The sequence below is a fragment of the Aquila chrysaetos genome, chromosome 6 (genome assembly GCF_900496995.4).
Source record: "Aquila chrysaetos chrysaetos chromosome 6, bAquChr1.4, whole genome shotgun sequence".
Taxonomy (NCBI): Eukaryota; Metazoa; Chordata; class Aves; order Accipitriformes; family Accipitridae; genus Aquila; species Aquila chrysaetos.
The window spans coordinates 36,213,596-36,234,698 of NC_044009.1; the positions used below are offsets into that span (position 1 = coordinate 36,213,596).

General features: G+C 52.1%; 2 protein-coding genes across 5 annotated transcripts in view; one reads left to right on the forward strand and one right to left on the reverse strand.

Moving 5' to 3' along the window:
- USP37 (ubiquitin specific peptidase 37) overlaps window positions 1–11,566 on the forward strand; it is a 39,553-nt gene extending 27,987 nt beyond the window's left edge. For all 4 annotated transcript variants that reach the window (XM_030017031.2, XM_030017035.2, XM_030017032.2 and 1 more), the window contains 6 exons: window positions 862–1,028; window positions 2,853–2,913; window positions 5,114–5,229; window positions 6,509–6,578; window positions 6,956–7,094; window positions 7,911–11,566. In XM_030017031.2, the coding sequence (XP_029872891.1) occupies window positions 862–1,028; window positions 2,853–2,913; window positions 5,114–5,229; window positions 6,509–6,578; window positions 6,956–7,094; window positions 7,911–7,998 (641 nt within the window). In that variant the 3' untranslated portion in view covers window positions 7,999–11,566. The remainder of the gene's footprint in view (window positions 1–861; window positions 1,029–2,852; window positions 2,914–5,113; window positions 5,230–6,508; window positions 6,579–6,955; window positions 7,095–7,910) is intronic.
- Window positions 11,567–12,194: 628 nt separating this feature from the next.
- VIL1 (villin 1) lies at window positions 12,195–21,046 on the reverse strand. The gene is made up of 20 exons (XM_030017036.2): window positions 20,309–21,046; window positions 17,911–18,012; window positions 17,616–17,690; window positions 17,282–17,478; window positions 16,894–17,002; window positions 16,481–16,591; window positions 16,182–16,384; window positions 15,588–15,666; window positions 15,348–15,446; window positions 15,099–15,252; window positions 14,890–14,990; window positions 14,617–14,754; window positions 14,288–14,446; window positions 14,021–14,200; window positions 13,760–13,905; window positions 13,494–13,638; window positions 13,013–13,201; window positions 12,790–12,858; window positions 12,450–12,587; window positions 12,195–12,366 (listed from the first exon to the last, which is right to left on the reverse strand). The coding sequence occupies exons 1-20, from the start codon at window positions 20,489–20,491 to the stop codon at window positions 12,253–12,255; spliced, it is 2,691 nt and encodes an 896-aa protein (XP_029872896.1). The 5' UTR covers window positions 20,492–21,046; the 3' UTR covers window positions 12,195–12,252.
- Window positions 21,047–21,103: the final 57 nt, after the last annotated feature.

Sequence of the window (21,103 nt, forward strand, 5' to 3'; positions counted from 1 at the left end):
TCATCTTAAGAGGATTAGACTGATGGATTATAGTTTTGGTTCTGGTGGTCTTGTGTTTAAGAGGCCACAGATACTGAGAGTGCCTTGTATAATCCTTGCTAATAACTAATGAGCAGATGTTGAAGTCTGCATAGGGCAAAACTATGAAGTTTCACGTGTTGTTGCGTGATAGCTGTTGGAGCAGGTTCTGATTCTTTCTCAGCTGCAAGCAAATGGGAGAATCAAAGTGTCCTGCAACTGCAGGAGATGTATGCAGTGGTTGAATGAATGTTCATTACAGAAGTTTTATAAAATACTTCTGCCATAGCGTTCACTTTAAAGGTGAACTGAAAAATTATAATCTTCTTGCACTTGTAAAGCTGTAGATAGTGTTCACAGGATTGAGGCTCTTACCTGATGCAAAAAGTTGACAGATTTAAACAGTGCTTGAGATTTATGCTTCCTTCTGTCTTACATATGATTTGGCTTTAATTGTGGTTTCATCTGTAGTACTCCGAGGTACAATATGCAATGCAAATTTTTATAATCCATGGTTCCTTCTAGACAAATTCAAGTGTCAGATTCCTGACTGCAGAAACCTAGTGGGGTGTGACATCTTACTTTAACTAAAGTTGCTGTTTCTGACTGAACATAAAAGGCTAAGAAGAGAACAGGTTCAGGGATTAATCACATGGTTCATCCTACACCTGTTAAAATAAGCATAAGACTGTTTTGGAGCTTTTTCCATTTGACTCTTGTGGGGGTTTTATGGCTGGTGAGCTCTCCCTGTCAGTAGATGTCACTGTGCTGCAAGGATTTAAAGAGGATTTAGCTGGTAACAGAAGACCCAGGAAAGCATAACTGTACTTTCTGATTCCTCAGGTCCTGCCAATTTCACTGAGATAACTAAAGATTTTGATGAGAATAAGGAAAACAAAACTCCGGAAGGCTCCCAGGGGGAGGTTGACTGGCTGCAGCAGTACGATATGGAGAGAGAGAGGGAAGAACAAGAACTTCAGCAGGCACTGGCTCAAAGCCTTCAAGAGCAAGTAAGAAATAAAGTTTGCTGCCTTGAGTTATCTTCCCAAACACTGGAAACCTGATGGCTGAAGGAAAAGCTTGTGTTCAGGCAGTAATTGCAAAGGGATTCTGCTGCTTTTTTGAGAGAACCAGATGCAAAAAGATTTGGGTTTCTTCTAGCTCCAGTGTCAGTAGAGTGACAGCTCTGGATACATCTGGGCACGTTTTGTAGGTGCTGTGGAAACCATATATCACATCACAGACCTGCAGATTTCTCAAAGCTTTCCCTGCACATTTATACACTGGCTTGTAACATTATATAAAAATGATGATAAACTGAACTAAACTCTTACTATCTGTCACCAAGATCCAAGCCCACCTTTAGCTTCCCTGGCAGTTGCTGCTTGAAGTGTGCCATGTCAAGACTCAAAGTGAAAGAGGCAGGTTTCAAAGCAAATGCTAGGAACGGCCCATGCCAGGTCCGGTTAAAGATCTGTCTATCCCAGTGCCTTGTTTCTGGTACTAGCAAGTAGGGGATGCTTAGTGAAGAATATAGGAACTGAGCATTTATGTGATCCTTCCCTGTTAGTAAATTGGAAAAAGGATCCCAAATAATTTAGTCTAAAACAAGTCCTTTAAATTAGACTTGGAAAGAATTAGGATCTTGGGTTATGTGCTAACCATCTGCATTCCACTTGAATTTCAAGACGTGTAAACTGATTTCCACAAGTTTAACCGAGCTGCTGAGAGTGAAGCAAGTGCTTAGCCAGGTCTTTCTTTAAATAGGTGCCCTTGTCTGCTCTCTATTAATACTAAAGCTGTCATGGTTTTCCTTATGAGATCTGATGTTTCCATGGCTCTTGGATTTTTCTCTCCCATTACTCATTATGAGATGCTGGTTGGTATGTTCCATGCCAGATGTAGCTTTGATTCAGTGATGTTGAGTAGTTTAACAAAGATTCCCAAATGCTTTAGAAATAGTGAGATAAAAGGCCTCATGCTAATAATGTAAAACTGCTCTTTGAGCATTGTTCTGCTACAGTTCTGAAGCGAAAATCTGCTATTCTAATGATTCAAGTATGGAAATGTGGTAGCTGTGGTTATCTTGATTTGAAATACATAGTTAGGGTTCTGCGTTCAGGTGCACTGAAAGCATTCAAACCCTGAATTAAGAAGCCAGCTCATTAAATATTATTGACTGGCTTGCTGTAGCTCTGGGCTTTCAAGAGTGGTGGGAGGAACAGGGGCATGATATTATTCAAAGATTAGAAGGGTTTGTTGACTTGAGGTTTCTTTGCTACTTGTTCATTGCAATATTTTTAGTACCTGGTTCTTTAGTGGTGTCTTTTTTTTGCATCCTGCCTTTGTGAGTTACACCTGTTACATAGAACCACTGGCTCTACTTTCAAATGGCTTAAAAATAATAAAATCTGTCAGGATTTAACAACTCTGTCCTCAGCTGGCTTTGGGCAGAAGTAGTCTAAATTTTGTCGAAGTGTCAGGAGCTTTGTGTGTAAGTGACAGCTTTCCTTAGCAAAGGTTGCAAATTCATTCAGATGCTTTTCAAATTAATGATCCAGAGAAAGCGTTCGGTGTTACTAGAGACTCGCTCTGCTGCATACCAAACTTCAGGAGCTTTGACGAGTCTTAATGAAGGTTTGTCCCAGGTTCTGTTTCACGGGAACATTGGACTCTTGCTGGTTGCAAACATTCCTTCACACAGAACCTTTAATTTACAATGTCAGATTTGTTGTAGAAACCAGAGCAGCACAGTTTCAATGGAAAAAGAGCACCACAAGAATTTTAAACAGTAAAGTGTCTCCATGAGCTAAGTTTTGTTCTCTTCCCATTAGGAGGCACGAGAACAAAAAGAGGATGATGACCTTAAACGAGCTACGGAATTAAGTCTACAAGGTGAAACTTATTTAACTTCTTCCAGGATGTTGTTTTTGAGAGAAAATAGATCTGTATGTATGAGTGCAGCTCCTGAGTGTCTGTAAGACAGCTGGCGTTTCGTGTTCTTTTGGTGTGTGCTTTGTTGTGTTTGGCTTTGCTCAGGTCAGCTTTTCTTGCTCTTGGTTGTGAAGGCAAATGCCAGGAAAAACTTAATATGAAAAATGACTTATTTCAGTCTCTTAAGTTTTTAATTAGATATAGATATATAGACAGATATACGTAGTATATGATATTAAATATATATAATATATATTTAATGTATAATATTAATCTAGAGAGAGCAAAATGGACTTTGAAATTTTGCATTCCCAGCAGAAGCCAGCACACTAATTGCCCTAGTCAGAGCAAAAGGATTATTTCTTACTTGCATTGATATTTTAGTGCTGATTAATGCACTGGCCTTGCCCAGGAGAATGAGTAAGTGCTGTATCTGTTTGATACAGGGCAGGAGGGAGACAGACCTCACTGCAAGGTATAGCTGTTGGCAGTGAAAAAAGAAACCCAGAATACACTATCTGTCTTCTCCAAATCCAGACAGTGTGGTGAGCCTCAGGCACTGTGTAACATTTGTGTGAGGCTGGCATGTGAGTGATTTCATGCAATCTGGCAGAGCAAAGCATAACCAAGAGAAAATTCCTGCTCCAAAGAGGGAGAGGGAGGGGTAATGAAATACTGTGTTAAGGTACTTGTAGTTGCTCAGGCACCTTTAAAGGCCCTCGGTTATTACTGGATGAACCTATGTCTGCTTCTGAAGAGATGTAAGTTGAATGCTGCTTAAGCATCCTTCAGCCTGAGGTCTGTCCCCTGATGAGCTCTGGCAGACTGACTGCCCAGTCCCTCTCAGGTCTTCCTTGATTCTTGTGTCCAGGAAGAATTCAAGGCTAGCAAGCTTTCCTCCTCCTGATTTGCAGTTGCTTGACTTAAACATGAGCGTTGCCTTGTGCTTCTCAACTTGCTACTGTCTCATTTGTAAGGCATCAGCCAGCATTTATTCAAGGAGATGCTAATAATCTTGAACATATAGCTGGTAGTATTTGTCTTAGGAATGTTCCCAATGGTGCTGCAATCAAAGAACCACTAGTCATCCAGAGACCGTTGAAGTGGCATTTAGCAATACCTGTGGCAAGTGCTTCACGCAGAGACCTATCTACGTGGCTGTGTTTCTTGGCTGTAGTCTAGCTTACAACAGCCCGAATAAGTGTGGAAACCAGCAGTAAAATATTCTCAGTTAAAGGGATTCATCTATAAACTTCCCGAGAAGATTATGCTAATCCAGCGTCTGATGATTTAACAGGGCAAGCAGTGTGAGAATCACTTTGGCAAAACATCTCCATCATAACTGGCATGATAGTCTCTTTAAAAAAAGAAAAAAAAAAAAATCCTGAGCAGTGTCCTGTTAATCTCAACTTCTCATCCACCCAGGACTCCATAGCTTTAATTTAGCTGGTGAAAGCATAGCTACTTCTCCTAATGAGTACTGTACAAAATCTTAAATTAGTCGGGTAGCTGCCGAATCCCAGGAAGTTTGGAACAGCGTGTACAGGGAGCAGTGGTGCCTTCCGGCTCTTTACAGAAAGCTGCCTGCATTTTGCTCAGCCAAGCAAACTGGAAGTTCCTGCAGTGAGCAGCCTTCTTACCGTTGAAAACAATGAAAAGATGCCTGCTGCCAGCAGTAGCATTTTGATGCCAGTTTTAATTGAAAAATGCACTTTGTTAATGCAACTTACAGTTAAAACTGTAATTCATAGCTTCTTGTTGCAGAAACTTACAGTTCACTGACCAGACTGGCTGTACTTCTTTTAACATCAGTTTTGGCTGCAGACCACTGGTGCTCTGGAGCGAATTGGGGGTTTAAAGGCTCTTTTATCACCCAGCTGTCATTGCCATAGCGCCCTTTTGTAGAAGTATGAGAGAGATGATGCTAAAATTAATTCTGTAGTCCAAGTTACTTTTCTTAACTATTGCTCTGACAAGTTGGGGAAGGGAGAGAGAGTTTTTATTTGGAAATTCGAGTATCTCCTGCTTTCCTTGGAAAGGAAGCTTGAAACATTAGCATTTTATTGTGCTTGTTTATGTGGGTAGATAAACCTCAACCTGTTGTGAATTCCTGTGTGTGCCGTGGCTTCTCACACCGTATCATTGTTTCCATGCTATCTAGAGTTCAACAGCTCTCTCCTGGACAGCGTTGGTTCTGATGAAGACTCTGGGAATGAGGATGTTCTTGACATGGAGTATTCAGAAGCTGAAGCAGAAGAGCTGAAGAGAAATGCTGAGGTGTGATCTACGATTGCAAAAGCCAACTGAGAAATACACCCTTCTTTACCATCAGTTTAGTGTTGGAGGTAGTTTTACAAAGCAAGTGCAGAGTCTAGAAAGGTCTTTTATGTTCAAAAGTGAAAAGATAGAAAATTTCTATCCTTAAGAGACAGTCCTATTGTGTTATTTTAATTTCAAAAAAAACAAAACAGCTGCAGACACCCTCTGAGTTTCTCTAAGATGTGGATAATGGTGAAAAGGAAACAGTAATTTTATACCAGAAATGTTCCAGTGCATTTAAAGCAATGAGCCTGAAATTCTTACTTACAGAGAGAGGGGACTTCTGCCAGCGTGGTAGTTTAATTGCAATGCCATAGGCTTCTAGATCCTGCACCACCAGAACTGAGAAGTTGTGGCGAGATCTTACTCCCATTAGGTGAAACATAACTGTAACCTAGGCTGTGCTGCCAGCCGCTGGCACACTCAGACTCCACAAAGCAGTGTTGTGAAAGTTGCCTGCTTGCCTCAGTGGGAGGAGTAGTAGAGTGGAGAGTGGAAAAGGTTAAATAATTGGAGTTTCTTTGAGCAGTTTTTATTTTCTTACAATTCTTTACCAATTACCTTACCCTTAAACCACAAGTTACATTTTAAGAGTGTTGTCAGTGAATCTTATCTGTAACATCTCCTGGTCAGAGAGGATTAAAAAATAATTGTCAAAAGCCAGTTACCACCATTTAGTTTTATTGTCAGTGAATAGACAGAGCATGTTTCCTGCATGCAAAGAGGGCATTGTCTGCAGACATTACAGGTGCATGACAAGAGAATCTGGGCTACATATGCAGTATTAGCTGTTAAACCTGTGTACCAGTATCAAGGGTATTTCTTTGATATTTCAGAAGTAAGCATGGTGTTCCCTTTTTGCTTGTCTATATTTATTTGGTGGATTAATTCTGACATCAGTGGAAGTCACTCGGGAAATAGTTGTTTAGAAAACTTTGCAGTGTAAAGCTCGTGTCAGCATCTGTTGTGAGGTCAGAGTGGCTCCTTTGCATGTTCATTGGCTTGCTGAAAGATTAAATAAGATGGGAGGCTTTTTCCCACTTCTGGAAGGACTGCTTGTTTGGTCTGAAACAGGGAGTCTGTTTCTGTAATCCTTGACTCGGTTGCAGCTTTGAATACAGTAGCCAAAGATGGTATCTCGGGTATAAATCATCTTGTCCTTTTTTGGGACAAAAGTGAATGCCTAAAAGCTTTAATTGAACTTTTTTTTTTTTTTTTTTTTTTTCCCCCCCCCCAGACAGGAGAGCTTCCCCACTCCTATCGTCTCATCAGCATTGTCAGCCATATCGGAAGCACATCATCTTCAGGTAAAAGATACCACATTTTATTCTTCATCTCTTATCTAGCTTAAAAAATCCATAATACAGAATTACCGTAGCAGGATTATTTGCAGAGAAGAATTCAGGCAGCAAAGCAAGTCTTCTATCGTGGCTTGCTGGTGGGAGAGCAGGTTGAGGATGTCATGGTGCCTAACACTCAGCATGTGGATGACGTAGTGCTTGTGGGGTCCGTGGAATTGCTTGTGCTTGTTACCAGCTCGTTGACCAGGAATGATGGAGGGACCAGGATCTTAAGGGTCTTTTAGCATTTAAATCTGACATAGGTCTCTGGGCTGAGGTATCTAGCTAACCAGCTTACTGGTTGACTGCAGCATGAAAAGAAAGGTGCGTTCTGTGTTTTTAAGGTCATTACATCAGTGACGTCTATGATATCAAGAAGCAGTCCTGGTTCACCTACAATGACCTGGAAGTGTCTAGAACTCTAGAGGCCACCGTTCAGTGTGACAGAGACCGAAGCGGCTACATCTTCTTCTACATGCACAAGTAGGTGTCTTGGGGAATTTTGCTGCTAGTAGTAACCTGCTGTTTGTGAGGAAGAGGGCTTCTCTTCTTCCTCTAGTCCTCTTTGCTGGGATGTAAAGTATCCCCATGTATTTGTCAGAAGAAAGCGTAATCAGAATTATATGCAAGAACGACAAAACTGAAGTGCTCCAAGTTGAGGCATGGAATTGTTTGTCACTAATACATAGGGTTTTAACAAGATGCATTAAATCATCTTTTAAGAAGAGGATTCAGTGTCTCAGCTATGCATTCATTGCACAAGGAATCATAATGGAGCTTGGGTTTTTCCCTTAAGTGCTGCGATATCTGTAAATGCCCTTATCCCTGCTCCTAGCGGTTGTGTTGTTGCAGCCGTGGTCATCTCAGGACATGGGCAAGAGGAGGTTTGTAGGTAGAAGTGATACCTTTTCAGGCACACAGAACTGAAGAAGGGGTTTTGTGCCTCAGTTTGTCCCCTTCTGTCTTTACTGGTTGCTATAATAAAGGATGTTACTTCATCTACAGACTGTGTCCTGTGTTGCTTCTGATCCTTTTACCAGCCAGGAGTTATTTTCACTATTGTTACTGTTCTTTGAGGCTTGCCACTGACCTTACTCATTGTAATAATAAATGAAAAAAAAGTGCTGTGGGATTCAAGGAGCCTTGCTTAGAGATGCCAGATAAGACACCTTTCTCTGCCAGGATCTGTGACACTTGAGTTTGTGGATTAAATCCAGTTGCTGATTCCCTCAGGGCTGTCTTACGTAGCGGTTTGTTGTTGTACATAAGTTTCACTATTGGTCTTTCCCTCTGTCCTAGGGATATCTTCGATGAGTTACTAGAAACAGAAAAAAATGCACAGCCACTTAGCATGGAAGTAGGAAGATCGGTTCGTCAGCCTCTGTGAAGAGTAAAACACCTTGTTCCTCAGGAGGAACAAGGAAGATTCTGAACTTGTGCCAGACACACAGGAGTAACAAACAGCTCAGGGCCAAAACAAGAGACAAAAGGTAGAAATACGGGACGCTTGGTTTGTTGAACCATCTGTGCAAGTCCTGGGCCTGAACCACGCGTTTAAACCTTGACATCCCAGAGCGATCCTCCTGTGGTGAAGTTTTTATTGTTCCTCAAATAATTTTGTCAGCATGGAGCCTTAAAGAGTTGCATCAAGCCACAAGACTACAGCTGCTCATAAACTGATATAAAAAAAAAAAAGTGCAAAAAGAGACTCAACTTTAAAAGCCCACTCACCTATGAGACATGAGTGGCGAAGATTTACATATCACTTGGCTTTTTTTTTTTTTTTTTTTTTTTTTTTTTTTTTTTTTTTTTTTTCTCCAAGAGCAATTTAAGCAATAGATTCTGTAACCTGGCGTGTGTTGTGTTAGTAATATTCACTGGAAACCCAGATCACTGAGTACGCTCTTGCCAGTCATCTCGCTAACAGGCGTTTTGGAGTCACTCAAGCTGACGCATTTTGACATTCATGGGTTTGTAAGCACTCTGCTATTTACATACAGTTCCAGGAAACAAACTGTTGGTGCTGTGGAATGTATTGCATACCTGGTGGCAGCTCTGTCATTTTTTTACACCATTCACTGTCATCCTCCTTTAGACCTGAGATTATATACGTGATTTCTTTCATTTTACAAGTTCTATTATTTGATTGCATTTTCTTCATAAGGCTGTTGCCGAAGTACCATTTGGAGAGGAGCGGTCTCTCTTTGGGTGTGCAGTATTTTGCACTGAAGTTATATTGCTTAGGGCTGCTTTGATGTAACTCTGGAGGCAGGTGAACACCTGGAGCAGACTGAGAACAGTAGCAGGAGGTGAGCAACAGCCACTTCGCATCTTCTGTGAGGAAAAGAGTGTTCTAGCGTTACCCTTTCTGCGCAGGCCTGGGTCATTGTGAATCAGAAACGGTGGGAAAAGGCAGGGTCTGCAGGGTAGCGCTTGGCAGTTGAATTGCTCTTTGATGGAACCATGGTCTTGCTTTGGTCTTCTCGTATCCCAGGGTAAGAGGGTTTTTACTGCAGCTATGCCTCTGTTCTCCTTTCTGAGGAGTGCAGAGTGCTCAAACTGTGAAACTTAAACCAGGTGGAAAGCTTTCAGAAAGCCCATGTTCAGCATTAACAGAATACGGTTAGGAAGAAGTGTTGCATTTTATTGGATTTAGAGACATGATGCTCCTTTTATAGCTTGTTTCAGCAGGGGGGGATAAGCCTAGTGACTTCACTTTTTCAGCACCTTCGCACTTACTTAGCAAGGGCAGATGTTTCCTTTTGCTGGCATTTACTCATTTCAGAGAAATTGTTGCTGTTAAGCAGAGTAGTTGCTCTTGTTTTGGCCTCTAGTTATGATTTTTGCAGCTTGAGTTTTAGAGGTGAAAGACTTCTTTAAAAACAAAAACAAAACAAAAAAACACAACCAAAAAAACCCACCTTCTTTTGCTGTCGAGATAGTTTCTGGGTTTTTTTAAACTATTGCTAGGAGTTTCTCAGGAATAAATCAGCTGAAGCAAAGCAGACAAAACCACCGATTTAGGAGACAGCAGGCACCTCTTTCATGGGCACTTCCACACTAGAGTTTATCCTAGCAGGGGGATGATACCTCAGTGGCTTCTTCTCACCTCTGTGCACATCAGTGAGCCACAGTCATCGGTAGTCCTCCCCAAGCTGAGTACTTTGGGGACCCCAGCGTGGTGAAAAGACTGACTGACCTTCCAGTCCACGTGTCGGATGAGCCCAGTGGACCTGGTCAGGGTGACATCTTTCTGGTTTCCGGGCTAGGAGCGAACATTTGGTTGTAAACATGATAGAGCATTTATCTTGTAAGATGCAGCCCATGTGGGTGTATATGTTAATTTATTACAAAGCATTATACTTTTCTATTGTCGATACTAATTTTGGTAGAATTCTGGGTAGCGGGAAGAGGCGGTGACATGGGAGTTGTCCTTTGAACTGATCGCCCCTGCGAATGTGATGAAGGGACTGCTCCGACCACAGGGCAAATTTGTATTCCCCAAGCGCATCCTATGCTAGTGCTGTAAATAACCGGTATTCCTGTAGTATCAGAAGTCAGCTCTGCTTTTCTGGGTGGCAAGGTTGTTTTTGCAAGGCACTGCACTCCAGTTAATTTATAATAAAAGCAAACATTGCCTGACTTTTCAGTGCAGTAACTTTTGTTTAAAACCAGTTTTTGTTTGGATCAAGGTGCGGAAGCTGATGCTTGAAACCAGCGTTCCTTGTTTTATGAAAAGTTCTTGCTTATTATTCTAGCCATTAAGAATGTGCAGACATCTATTAATTAATTTAAGCTTTTTTGTTTGGCATGCAGCAGCTCAGTTGCACCTTCACACTGCCAGGAGTGTCTGCAGAGCCCCTTCCTTGCAGAAGCCAGCTTTCTCCCTGTCCAAGAGCAGCGGGGGGGAAGACAGTGTGTAATCCCCGAGGGGCACGCTGCCCACCAGCTGTAACGTTCCCGATGCTCACACTGTCCAGCAGCAAGTTCAGTAAGGTCATCCCTTCCAGGTGGGGATACCCATCCTGGGGGGATAGGTAGGTGGAGAAGTTCAGCTGCGGTCCCTGAACACATGCAGGCTCTTCCTCAGATGTACAGAGTCGCAGTTAAACATTTACCCGCTCCTGAATCAACCTAGTTTAGTCCAAGTGTGATTCAGCATATAAACGCAAGGAACTCCCATCTTGCCGTTTCTCTCGCCCCTTCGTTGTTTGACTGCGATAATTTGGTCTTGATTTACTCCCCTACTCTGAGAGGTGCAAAACTGCTCGTGTCAATGAACTGGAGCTTGTGTGCACAGGTCCCTGGGGAGCCCTGGCCAGCGGGGCTGAACAAAGAGCCTTTGCAAAGCAAGGACTGGTTTCCCCACTGGAGCGGCAGGCTGAGACCAATGCGAGGAGCTGAGCAAGAGGAGGAGCGGGGGCTCTCTGACGCCTGGGGCCGTTGCATTGCCTTCCACCTCCTGCTCGCTGCAGCGTGGATAACCATCACCCGTGCATCTTCGTTCTCGTCCTGAGGAAGGGCTGATGGCCAGCCCAGCGCTTCCTGCTGCGGTTCACCCTGGCACGGGGGCATGTGGGGATCACCGTGCTTAGTGGGGTTGGGGGCTGGGAATAACTCATCTGCTTTGTTTTCCTTTTAATTGAGCTAATTATCCCTGTAATTTCCCGCCAAAGAGAGAGAAAGGGGTGTGGGACCCGTGGCAGGTGCTGTCCATGTAGCTCTGCTGCTGGACTCCAGCCTTGCCTGCCGTGGGGTGGCTGCTGCAGGTTTCTGCCTGCACCCCAGCTTTCTGGTTCTTTACACTGTTGATGTGGAGCAGCACTTTTCTCTGTGTTTTAGCAGATCTGTTCCTCTCTATTCTTTACAGTTTTTGCTCTTGGGTTCCCCCCCACTCCTTTTTAAATGATGTGTAGATAGATTTTTGTGAAATTAAAACCTCTTTCTTAATCCTCTCTTGGTTTGGGAATCATATTTCCACACTGTCTGGGCTGCTGCCTGCTGAATGCCGCAGATGGTGGGTACTGCACCTCCACCCTGCATTTGCTGTTGGGACTTTGCTCAGTCGCCCAGGAACAGCATGTGCAGAGAGCACCCCTCTGGGGGACCCCCAGCCCCTCTCTGGGTCCCCAAGAGATCCAAAGCAGGAAGAAGATGCCCTCCTCCCCTCCCAGGGCAAGGACAAGGCGATCCCTGGTGTCTGTCCCCACACAGGGGCCATCCCCTCAGCCTGTGGCTTGTTGCTTTTACCTTTGGTACTGCACGTGTTTACTGAGGTTCACGCGATAACGGAGGGAGCGGCTCCAGCTGTATATCGGACCTTTAGCCCTGAGCTGCAGCTGCTGGGGTGGGATGGGGGAGCCCTGGCTCCCCGGGGGGTGCCCAGGGTGGGGGCAGCTTGTGCATCGCCTCTGAGCGTGGGGGGGGGGGCAAAGGAAGGACCCAGGGAAAAGGAGCTGAGGGTCCTTCCCTGCGGTGCCTCGGTGCCCGGTCAAGGCCTCTGTCCCCGTGTGCCATCTCTTTGCCAAATAAGCCCCACACCTGGGCTGAGCCCAGGGGCTGGGGGGAAAGACGCAACCCCGCTCTCCAAATCCATTTTATTTAATAAAAATAACAAGCTGGGGTTGTCCAGGCTCCTGCCCTAGAAGAGTCCTTTGTCCTTCTTGAGCTTTTGTTGTTTCCACAAGGGCAGCTTGCCGAAGGCAGAGCGGCTCATGCCAAAAACAGCCTCGAAGTCCTGGTCGGAGAGGTGGTACTGGGGGAGGAGAGACGAGGCTGAGGTAAAGCTGGGGGGGCTTCCCCTGGTACCCCCCCAGCAGCCTCCCACCCTCGTCTCACCTCCTTCCTGCTGGGATCCACACCCCGCGGCAGGTCCTCGGCCGAGGTGTTTACCAGCACATCCAGGGGGAAGGTGTCCAGTTTGTTGGGGAGGAGGCTGGTGGTGCTGGTGAAGACCTCTTGCCTCGATGTGAGCACCTGGATGGGGCGGGGGGAGCGAGAGACAGGGCCACATCAAGGGCTGCCCCAGGAACGGAGGAGGCAACAGCCTGGTTCCAGGCGTCCCCTCACCAGAGGATGCGTCCTTGCAGCCGCTTGGTGCCACCTGCCAAGGGGACAGAGGGGCTTTCTGTGCCCCCTCCTCCCACCCCAGGCTGCCCCTTCTCCCTGTGCTACTTACTGAGGTGAGATGCCCGAGGCTGCTCTCGTCCCCCAGCTCAGCTCTCAGCACCTCGTAGGATTTCTTGTCCTGGGAAGGAGACAAAAGTTCTCAGCCCCTCAGCATGGGCAGGGATCAGGCAAGCCCCTGCCCGCACCCTGGAGATGCTGGCTGGGGCCAGATCCACATCTGGTCCCATCTGCGAAGGGCCCCCCTGGTCTTTCCAGCCCCCTCCATGACTCACGGCCCAGTTGAGAGGGTCCCAGGCCGGGAACCAGCCAGTGAAAGTGGGGGGCTCGTGGCCCTGCTTCACCACGATGATGGGGGTGTCGAGGTCGCGCCCGCTGGGGTGGCTCCACAGGTACTCCTGCACCATCACCGCCGCTGCCTCCTTCTCTGACTCATTGGCACCTTTCCCAATCCAGAAGAAAACCTGCAACGAGGTCACCATGTCCACCACGGGGGTGAGATGGGGCCCTCTGGGGCTGTGCCCAACCCATGGTTGGGGGCACACAGGATCTGTCCACAGGGAATGGCACCGGGAGTCCATCCTCAGCCGTACCCTGGAGCAAGGGGGCTGGAAAAAAACAGCGTGGGGCCAGGAATATGGGGGTTTCCAGCCTCCCACCCTACCACCTCTGGCTGCTGCAGGTCATCCACCCCCTCCAGGCACATCAGCTTGTGGGATCAAAGGTGTCCCCCCACCCCATGCCCCCCCAGCTCACCTGGTCCCAGGTGTCCAGCAGATAAACGTCATCCTCCTCCAGGTCATCCTGGGTGAAGTCTACGATCTCCGTGGCCATGAAGGTGCCTGTCTTGTTGGAGCACTCAAAGAGTCGGGGGGACACGGAGGGGTTCTCCTCCTGCAGCCTGGTGGGGGACAACGCAGCAGCGGTGGTGGGAATGGGGCTCACCCTGCTTGGGGACTGGTGGCCCATCTTAACCCCAAGGGTGGGTAGGGACAAGGGACCCCTGGGCACAGGGCTGGTACCTCTTGCTGTTGGCATACTGGGACTTGCCCCCCAGGGCCAGCCAGAACTCAGGTGGCTCCTGTCCCTCTGCAATCACTGGCTTCTCTGTCTTGGAGATGATGTCGGCCACCATCTTGCCCATCTCACGCTCATCTCCACTGCAGCCCTGCCGAGCAAGCACAGCTGCTCCATCACCAGCCCCAGCCAAGGAGGAAGAAGAGGAGACGGGGACATTTCTCCTGGGGGTGGCAGCACCCACCCCGGTGCCCGGTGGTACCCACCTTCCCATACCAGAGGTAGCAGCAGCTGGGGGTCTTGAGCACGAAGACGTCATTGGAGTTGAGAGAGGAGGCACGGATGGGCACCTCGATGGCCTTAGTGTTGTACTCATTGGTGCCATGCACGTGGAAGAGGCGAGTGGAGGGTGTGGGCTCCTTGCTGCCTGCCCGCGAGGTGCCACCCTGGGGGAACAGGGACAGGAGGTCACCACTGGTGCCACAGGCTCAACCGCCTGCCCAGTCCCCACCCCCCAGCAGCCCTGCGCTCACCGCATACACCACCATCTTGCCCTTGAAAATGGCCATCAGGTGGGCCGGCTCCTTGCCCATGGTGACGCGGACCTGCACGGGCTCGTTGTTGTACTTCTGGTCCAGGATGACGGTTTGGTAGGCAGAGGCGGCCAGCTCATCTGTGCTGGCTTGGCGGCCCTGGGCAGGGCAGAGGGGTGTCAGCACCCACCACGGCCCCCTTTTCCCTCTTGGGAAGAGGAAACCCTCATACCGTTCCCATGGGGTCATTCATGCGTAGGAGCAGAGCACCCCCAGTCTGGAGAGGTGCCCCTGTCCCCCACCTGTGGTCAGTGACCTGGGGGTCTCACCTGCCAGAGGTAGATGATGCGGTTCACCTTGGGCCCTACGAAATAGGTGTAGAGCACCAGGTAGCAGTCCCCACCATAGAAATGGCCCAGCCACCTCTTCTCCACAGGCACCAGCTCCTGGTTCTCCACACGCCAGACCTGGTGGGACGGGGGCATGCTGCTGCCAGGGCTAGTGCATCCCCCTGCCCTGTAGCCCCTGGACACCACGACATCCCCCAGTACAGCCCAGGGGGTGCCCCGAGAGGGTCTCACATTCTGCCCTGGCCACCCTACCTCCACCTCCCCAGATCCGTCATCCACCATCTTCTGCTGGGCAGCCATCTGGGGCTTGGCATACAGCGTGGTGGCATCAAACTTCACCTGCTCCACCTTGGCTAAGGGGAAGAGCAGAGGGCTGACCCACATCGTGCCAGCCGTGGAGGTCCCCACAGCCCTCCCATCCCAATCCAAGGAGTCCTGCAGTGTCAGAAGCGGACACTCACCCACTTTGCCCATGGTGTGGGTCTTGCCCAACCCGCTGGTCTGGTTGGGGACAGTCCATTTTTGGAAGAGCTGCCTGAAGATGGTCGACTCAGACCCATCATTCTCCATCTCCACACTGGTGCTGGCCGGGTAGTTCTTGGCTTTGATGAAGCCCTGGGGGATTCGGACCCAGAGCGTGGGCATGGGGTGCCCAGCACCCCAGGGAACAGCCAGGCTATCCCATAACTGTTCCCTAACCCAGCACCCACCAGTGCCCTGTTCATCGCCTGCTGCTTCTCCTCCTTGTTGGCTTTCTTGCCCTTCCACACAAAGATGTTTAGACCTCCTTGATCAAGGATGTAGCAGTCCTTGGAGGGGGGACAACAGCAGAAATTAGGACTTTGGGCAGCTTTAACCCTTCAAAAGCTGATTTGGTGGGCTTTGCCACCTTGCCATCTTGGCCCTGCCAAGGAAATTGGGCACCCCCCAGCATCCCATGGGTAACACACCTCATGCAGGAGCATGTCTTGAGTCAGGGGTCGAATCGCCACCTCCTGTATCACCAGGTTCCCGCTGGCATTGGAGAGGCTGGCAGAGAAAAAGAGAGGAGGAGGGGTTAGAAATGGGGCTGGAAAACCCCCTCCCCATCCCCACCTTGGGGTGGCAGGATTGGGTGGGGGTGTCCCCTGCCCATCCCCTTTCCCAACCTGATCATGGCAGAGGTGGTACCCAGGGACCCTCTTGCCCTGTCACGGTGGCAACCTTGTTTGCAGCTTGCCCTGCCATGTAGCTCGCCCATGGCCATGAGGAAGGATAAAGGGGTGTCAGGTGTGATGGGGCCACCCAGGGACATTGCCACTGTATTCAGAGGTCATGCTTCCATGAGCATCTCTCCATCAGGTACCAACCCTATTGGCACCAGGGACCCCTTGCTCCAATGGCATCCAAAGGACCTGTCCCCACCCCTGCGGTGGCCTTGACCCCTCTTGGTGGCTGTCCATGGGGACGGGAGTTGTGGGACATAGCAGAGATGGGTGCTGGAGGGACCCAGCAGATGGGTGCTGTGAGATGCCCCTGCAGGCGACCAATCCCCAGCAACTCACTGGTAGAGCTTGAGGGAAGACTTGAGCTTCTGGTCCACTTTGTCATCAGGGGTGGCTGCCTTGATGTCCCTCTTCTCACCCAGCACGTGCGTGAGGACCTGCATGAGCCCCGGCGAGGCACCCTCGTCCTCACCGTCCACTATGCCCACCTTGGCACGGCCCCCACGCTCCCGGTCCCGGATGTCCTTGGCCAGGGTCATCGCCTGCACCCGGGGGAGAAGGGGTTAGCCCAGACTGGGGAGGGAGTGACCAGTCACCCCCTTCCTCCAGGGAGGGACCCTGGGACCCCCCAGCCATACCTTCAGCCTCTCGTTTCGGTTGCTCTCGGGGCCGTTCCACTGGATGATGAGCTGGCCCAGGTCCAGCAGGAACACATCCCCCCGGTTGAAGCTTTTCCAGCTCATCTCCACCTGCAGCAGGACGGGATTGGGGGGGACGGTCAAGCAGCAGGACGCCTGGGTCCTCCTGGCGCCACAGCCCCTGCCTGTCCTGGCTCAGTGCTGATGCATCTAGCCAGTATTCCTCCTCCTTATCTCAAGAAGGGCTTTTGGGGGTGAGGTTGCTTCTGAGGCAAGGTGGCGTGGCCCCACACCCACTCTGTCCCCTGTTTGAGGGCAGCTGTGTCTGGGGGGGCTCTGGCCTGATCCTGACCCCAAAGAGCATCTCTGCACAGAGGTTGGTGGCTGGGGTTCCCCCACATCCCAAAACTCACCTCGTGTGCCACCATGTTCTTCTTGCCCTTCACGTGCAGGAGGCGTTGGACATTGTAGGTGTTCGTGTCCTCGTGCTTCAAGCCTGAAGCCACCCCACCCTTCTTATAGCTGGGGGGGGGACAGACACAGTGTCAGCCCTGGGCCCCCCTTCTTGCTCCAGTGGGGTCCCCCTCCCACCTCTGTGGGCAGGGAGGTGTTTGGGGACACCCACCCACCCATGTGGATGATGGATGGAGCGAGACCAGCTCCAGATCCTCCTGCCTCCCCCACCCCACTGGGACAGGGCTGTCCCCATCCCCACTGGGGATGTCCCCAGGGCAGGCATGCAGAGGACCCCTCCCCACCATTACCCACTGTGGCAGCGGGTCCCCGGTGTCACCGACATACATGAGTCCCCGCTTGAAGTAGGCGCGGAAGGTCTCACTCTCGTGGCCCTGGACCTCACGGTGCTGCACGGCGACCGTGCCCAGGTGGTCATCCATCTGGGTGGTGTAGATGGCGGCTGCCCCCTGCTCATCCGGGCTCGACTCCTTGCCCAGCCAGTAGTGGATGTTGTAGCTGAAGCTGCTCCCAGTCTTGCGTGTCTGCAGGACACCGATCCCCGCTACAAGAGCCCCTGTGTCCCCAGGCCACTCTGGCCAGGGACATCCCTCCCTGCACCCCAGCCCACCCTGGGGCAGAGCCCATCCCCAGTCCCCAGCGGGACCCCAGGCTGCCCTACCGACAGCAGGATGTAGCAATCCCCCTCGTGGAAGTTGCCGTAGCTTTTGGTGGGCACTGGCACCATCTCCATGTTCTGCAGAAGGAAGGGAGATGTCAGCCCTGTTGGGGACTCCCCCCACCCCACTGCCCCCAGCCCCAAAATCTGAGTGGGTTTAACCCTGGGTGCCACACTGAGACCCTCAAACCCAGGCACTGAGGACACAAAGGGGGGATCTTCCCTCCCACAGCCCCCCCAGACAGCCTGGTGATGGGTGTCTAGGTAATAGGTGCCCAGGCTGTGCCCCCGTCCCCACCTCGATTCGCCATATCTGGAGGCCTGGCGTGGTCTTGTTGAGCGTCCTGCTGACTTTGGTGCTGAGCTCCACCATGGTGACGGGTGCTGCAGGCAAGGGGACCTGCCGGGGCATCGGCAACACCCTCATTAATGGCAGGCAGTGTCATTAAGAGCTGGGACGGAGCCAGCCTGCCGTGCCATCTGCTGCGTTGCCTCGTCTGCCACCGGCTGGGCCATAAACCCCCCATCCGGAGCTGCACAGGGTGAGGGGACCCCCCGACAACCCCGGTGCCAGGGCTGTGGGCACACAAGCGGGGCTGCCATCCCCCTCAGCCTGGCTGGCACTGTGGCTAACGGGGGCTGTCACAGCTCCGTGCCAGGGTCCGCGGTGGGCAGGAGCAGGGTCCCCCGAGCGCCCCGGTGTCCTGCCCTGTGCCTGGGCATGGGGTAGGGCCGTACAGGGCATCCCCCGCCCAGCAGCAACGGCTGGGTGACACCGCTGCGCAGTGGCCTGCTCCTCCCCAGCGCCAGCAGGAACTGGCCCTGCTCAGCCTGCTCCCGGCTCAGCTTGGCATGACATGGCACAGCGTGGCATGGCCACCGTTGGTGGCCTTGCACACACACGCATGTGCTCGCACACACGCACACGTGTGCAAGCACACGCTGCCTGCTTCAGCCGCCCCCCCCAACTCCCAACCCCACCGCCGGATCCATGCCCCCCAGGGAGGGCACAGCCTGGCCCCACAGAGGTGGCGAGCATGCCAGGGCTCAGCCCCAGTGCTGCCGAGGCTGCCCGCAGCCATCTCTGCCAGGCCAGCAGTGCTCGCCGGCAAGCAGGCAGGGAGGCCAGGCAGCCAGCGGTGCCCAGCAGAGAAGTCTCTGCTCCCCCAGCCCCGCAAAACGCTGCCTTGTCCTGCTGCGCTGCCCTGTGAAAGCACCCAAATCCCGTCCCTCAGATCCAGGGGGGTGACATCCCTCCAGCGCAGCCCCGCAGTGGGGCACGGGTGGATCCCCAAGCCCCGTCCCCAGGCCACCCTGGTGCCAGGAGCGGTTGTGGCTGTGGGATGTGCTGCCCCCCGCCATGCCCACCTTCCAGCCCCCCACCCCAGCCTCTCACCTTCCCTGCAGAGCTGGGCACAGGTGAGCGTACCTAGGCAAAGTGCTCGGGTGCCAGCACCCAGGAGACCTTTGTCCCTTCCTGTCCCAGCCTATATTCACCATATAAGGGCAGGAACAGCCTGGAGTCAAGGTCCCCACGGCCCTCCAAGGCTTCTCGGCACCTGAAGAGCCCCCCTTACTGATGGGGTGATTGCCCCCCCCCCCCCCCCCCCAGGTGCTATTACAGCACAGGGCAATCCTGAGCGCCCTGCTGTAGTACCAGCTGCCCTTCCCAGGCCTGCTCCCCTCTTGGCCCTTGGCACTGAGCCCACGGTGAGGGGTTTTTGATGCCTGCCCCCCACCAAAAGTTTCCCCACAGCAATAGCAACAGGCTGATGCCACAGGGCTGGGCTACGCTGCCGCCCTCCGCTCACCCAGTCCCGTGGTGACGGGGTTTTTGGTGCCACCAGCAATGCGGCATCATCTTTCCACCCCACGCGTGCTCGTGTCCCACCCCCTACCTGGCACATCACTTCCCTGCCCGTGAGACTGTCCCCAGGCTGTGCCACTCCCCAGCTGGAGGCCAGATCCCTGCTCACCACTCAATGGGCTTTGGCCTCCCCACATCAGAGATCTCTGCGGTCCCGGCCTTGGGGATGGGAAGGGAGCGCAGGGATGGGGCATGGCGCTGGGGTTTGGGGGCACAGGGCAGGCCGTAGAGCGGTGGCATGGCTAAGCCTTGTGCCCTGCCCCGTGCCCCCAAACCCCAGCCCCAAGGGGTGGTACCTGATGATGCCCTTGGGTGTTGGCAGAGAGGAGAGGGGACTAGAGTCCTGCCCAGTGGCTCCCAGCCCCGAAGGTGGTTTTGGGGGATGACCAAGGGGTACGTAAAGCTGGGGGGGGGGGTCGCAGCAGCAGGCAGGCCCCCTGGGCTCCCCGTCCTGCTCTTATCTCTTCCGCAGCCCTGCAGGATTGCCGCAGCCTTATCTTGGCCACCCTGCTGAGCCAGCAGCCCTGGCCACGAGTGCCACAGGCATCCCGCACCCCGGCCGTCACCCTGGCGCCAGGCCTGGGCTGCAGTGAGCCCCAAGCCCTGCCTGCACCGCCCCCCCCGCCAAGGATCCCCGAAGTAACGGCAATGGGCTGAACCAGGCCAGGGGGGTGTCAGCCACAAATAAGGGGGTGCCCTGATGCCACGGAGATGGGCTCTGCTGCTGCCCTCCACGTCCCCGGCCCCACAAACCCCCAAACCCTCCTAACCATGCCACCCAGCTCCCACACCCTGCACCCCACACCAGCGTCCCCCGTGGGGCCCTTACCTGGGTGCAGAGCCCCCGGCGGGGGTGTGGCACGGAGTTTTGGGTGGGGTGTGACACCCGGGTGGCTGCTCTCTGCTCGGTGGCCGCGTCCCAGGGCTGAGCCTGCTGGTGTGGCACAGGGGTGGGGGACCCCACGCCAGTCCCAGAGGGCTCGCCCCCTCCCCGGGCCCCCCAGCCGGACATGCTGGGCCACTAATGAACTCAGTAATTAGTGCAGCCATCAGGGAGGACAGAGACTTCGTTAATGAGGGGAGGCACAGGGCCAACGAGGGCACGGAGGGGGCAGCTAAGAGACACCCCCCCAGCACCCCACTGCCTGCACGTTGGCAGCAGGCTGCCTGGGGGAGGGGTCACAAGTCCCCCCCCAGTGACCCCCAGTCTATGTGGAGGGGTCTGACACCTTATTTGGAGGAAACCGAGGAAGGGAGCACTTGTGACACAACCCCCCCCCCCCCCCCCCAAGCCCCAAGCCTGGGGGGCAAAACCCACATGGTAAATTCAGCTCCCCCGCCTTGTTGAGGAGTAGGATACCCGTCCCCGTGGCATCAGGGTCCTTTTTCCAGGAGGAGGGGGAAGGGGTTAGGATGGGGGTGCCAGAACAACCGGGGGTGGGGGGGGTCTGCCCTGGACTGTGAGGGTGTCCCCTTGGCACCCTGCAGCCCGAGGGTGCTGCCCCAGCACTGACTTGCAGCATCCCCCACCTTCCCAGGGGGATTTAGGGGATCCTGGGAGCTTGCTGACCCCCCACTGTGCACACCCACTAGTGACACACACGTGGCACGTGCCCATGCCCAC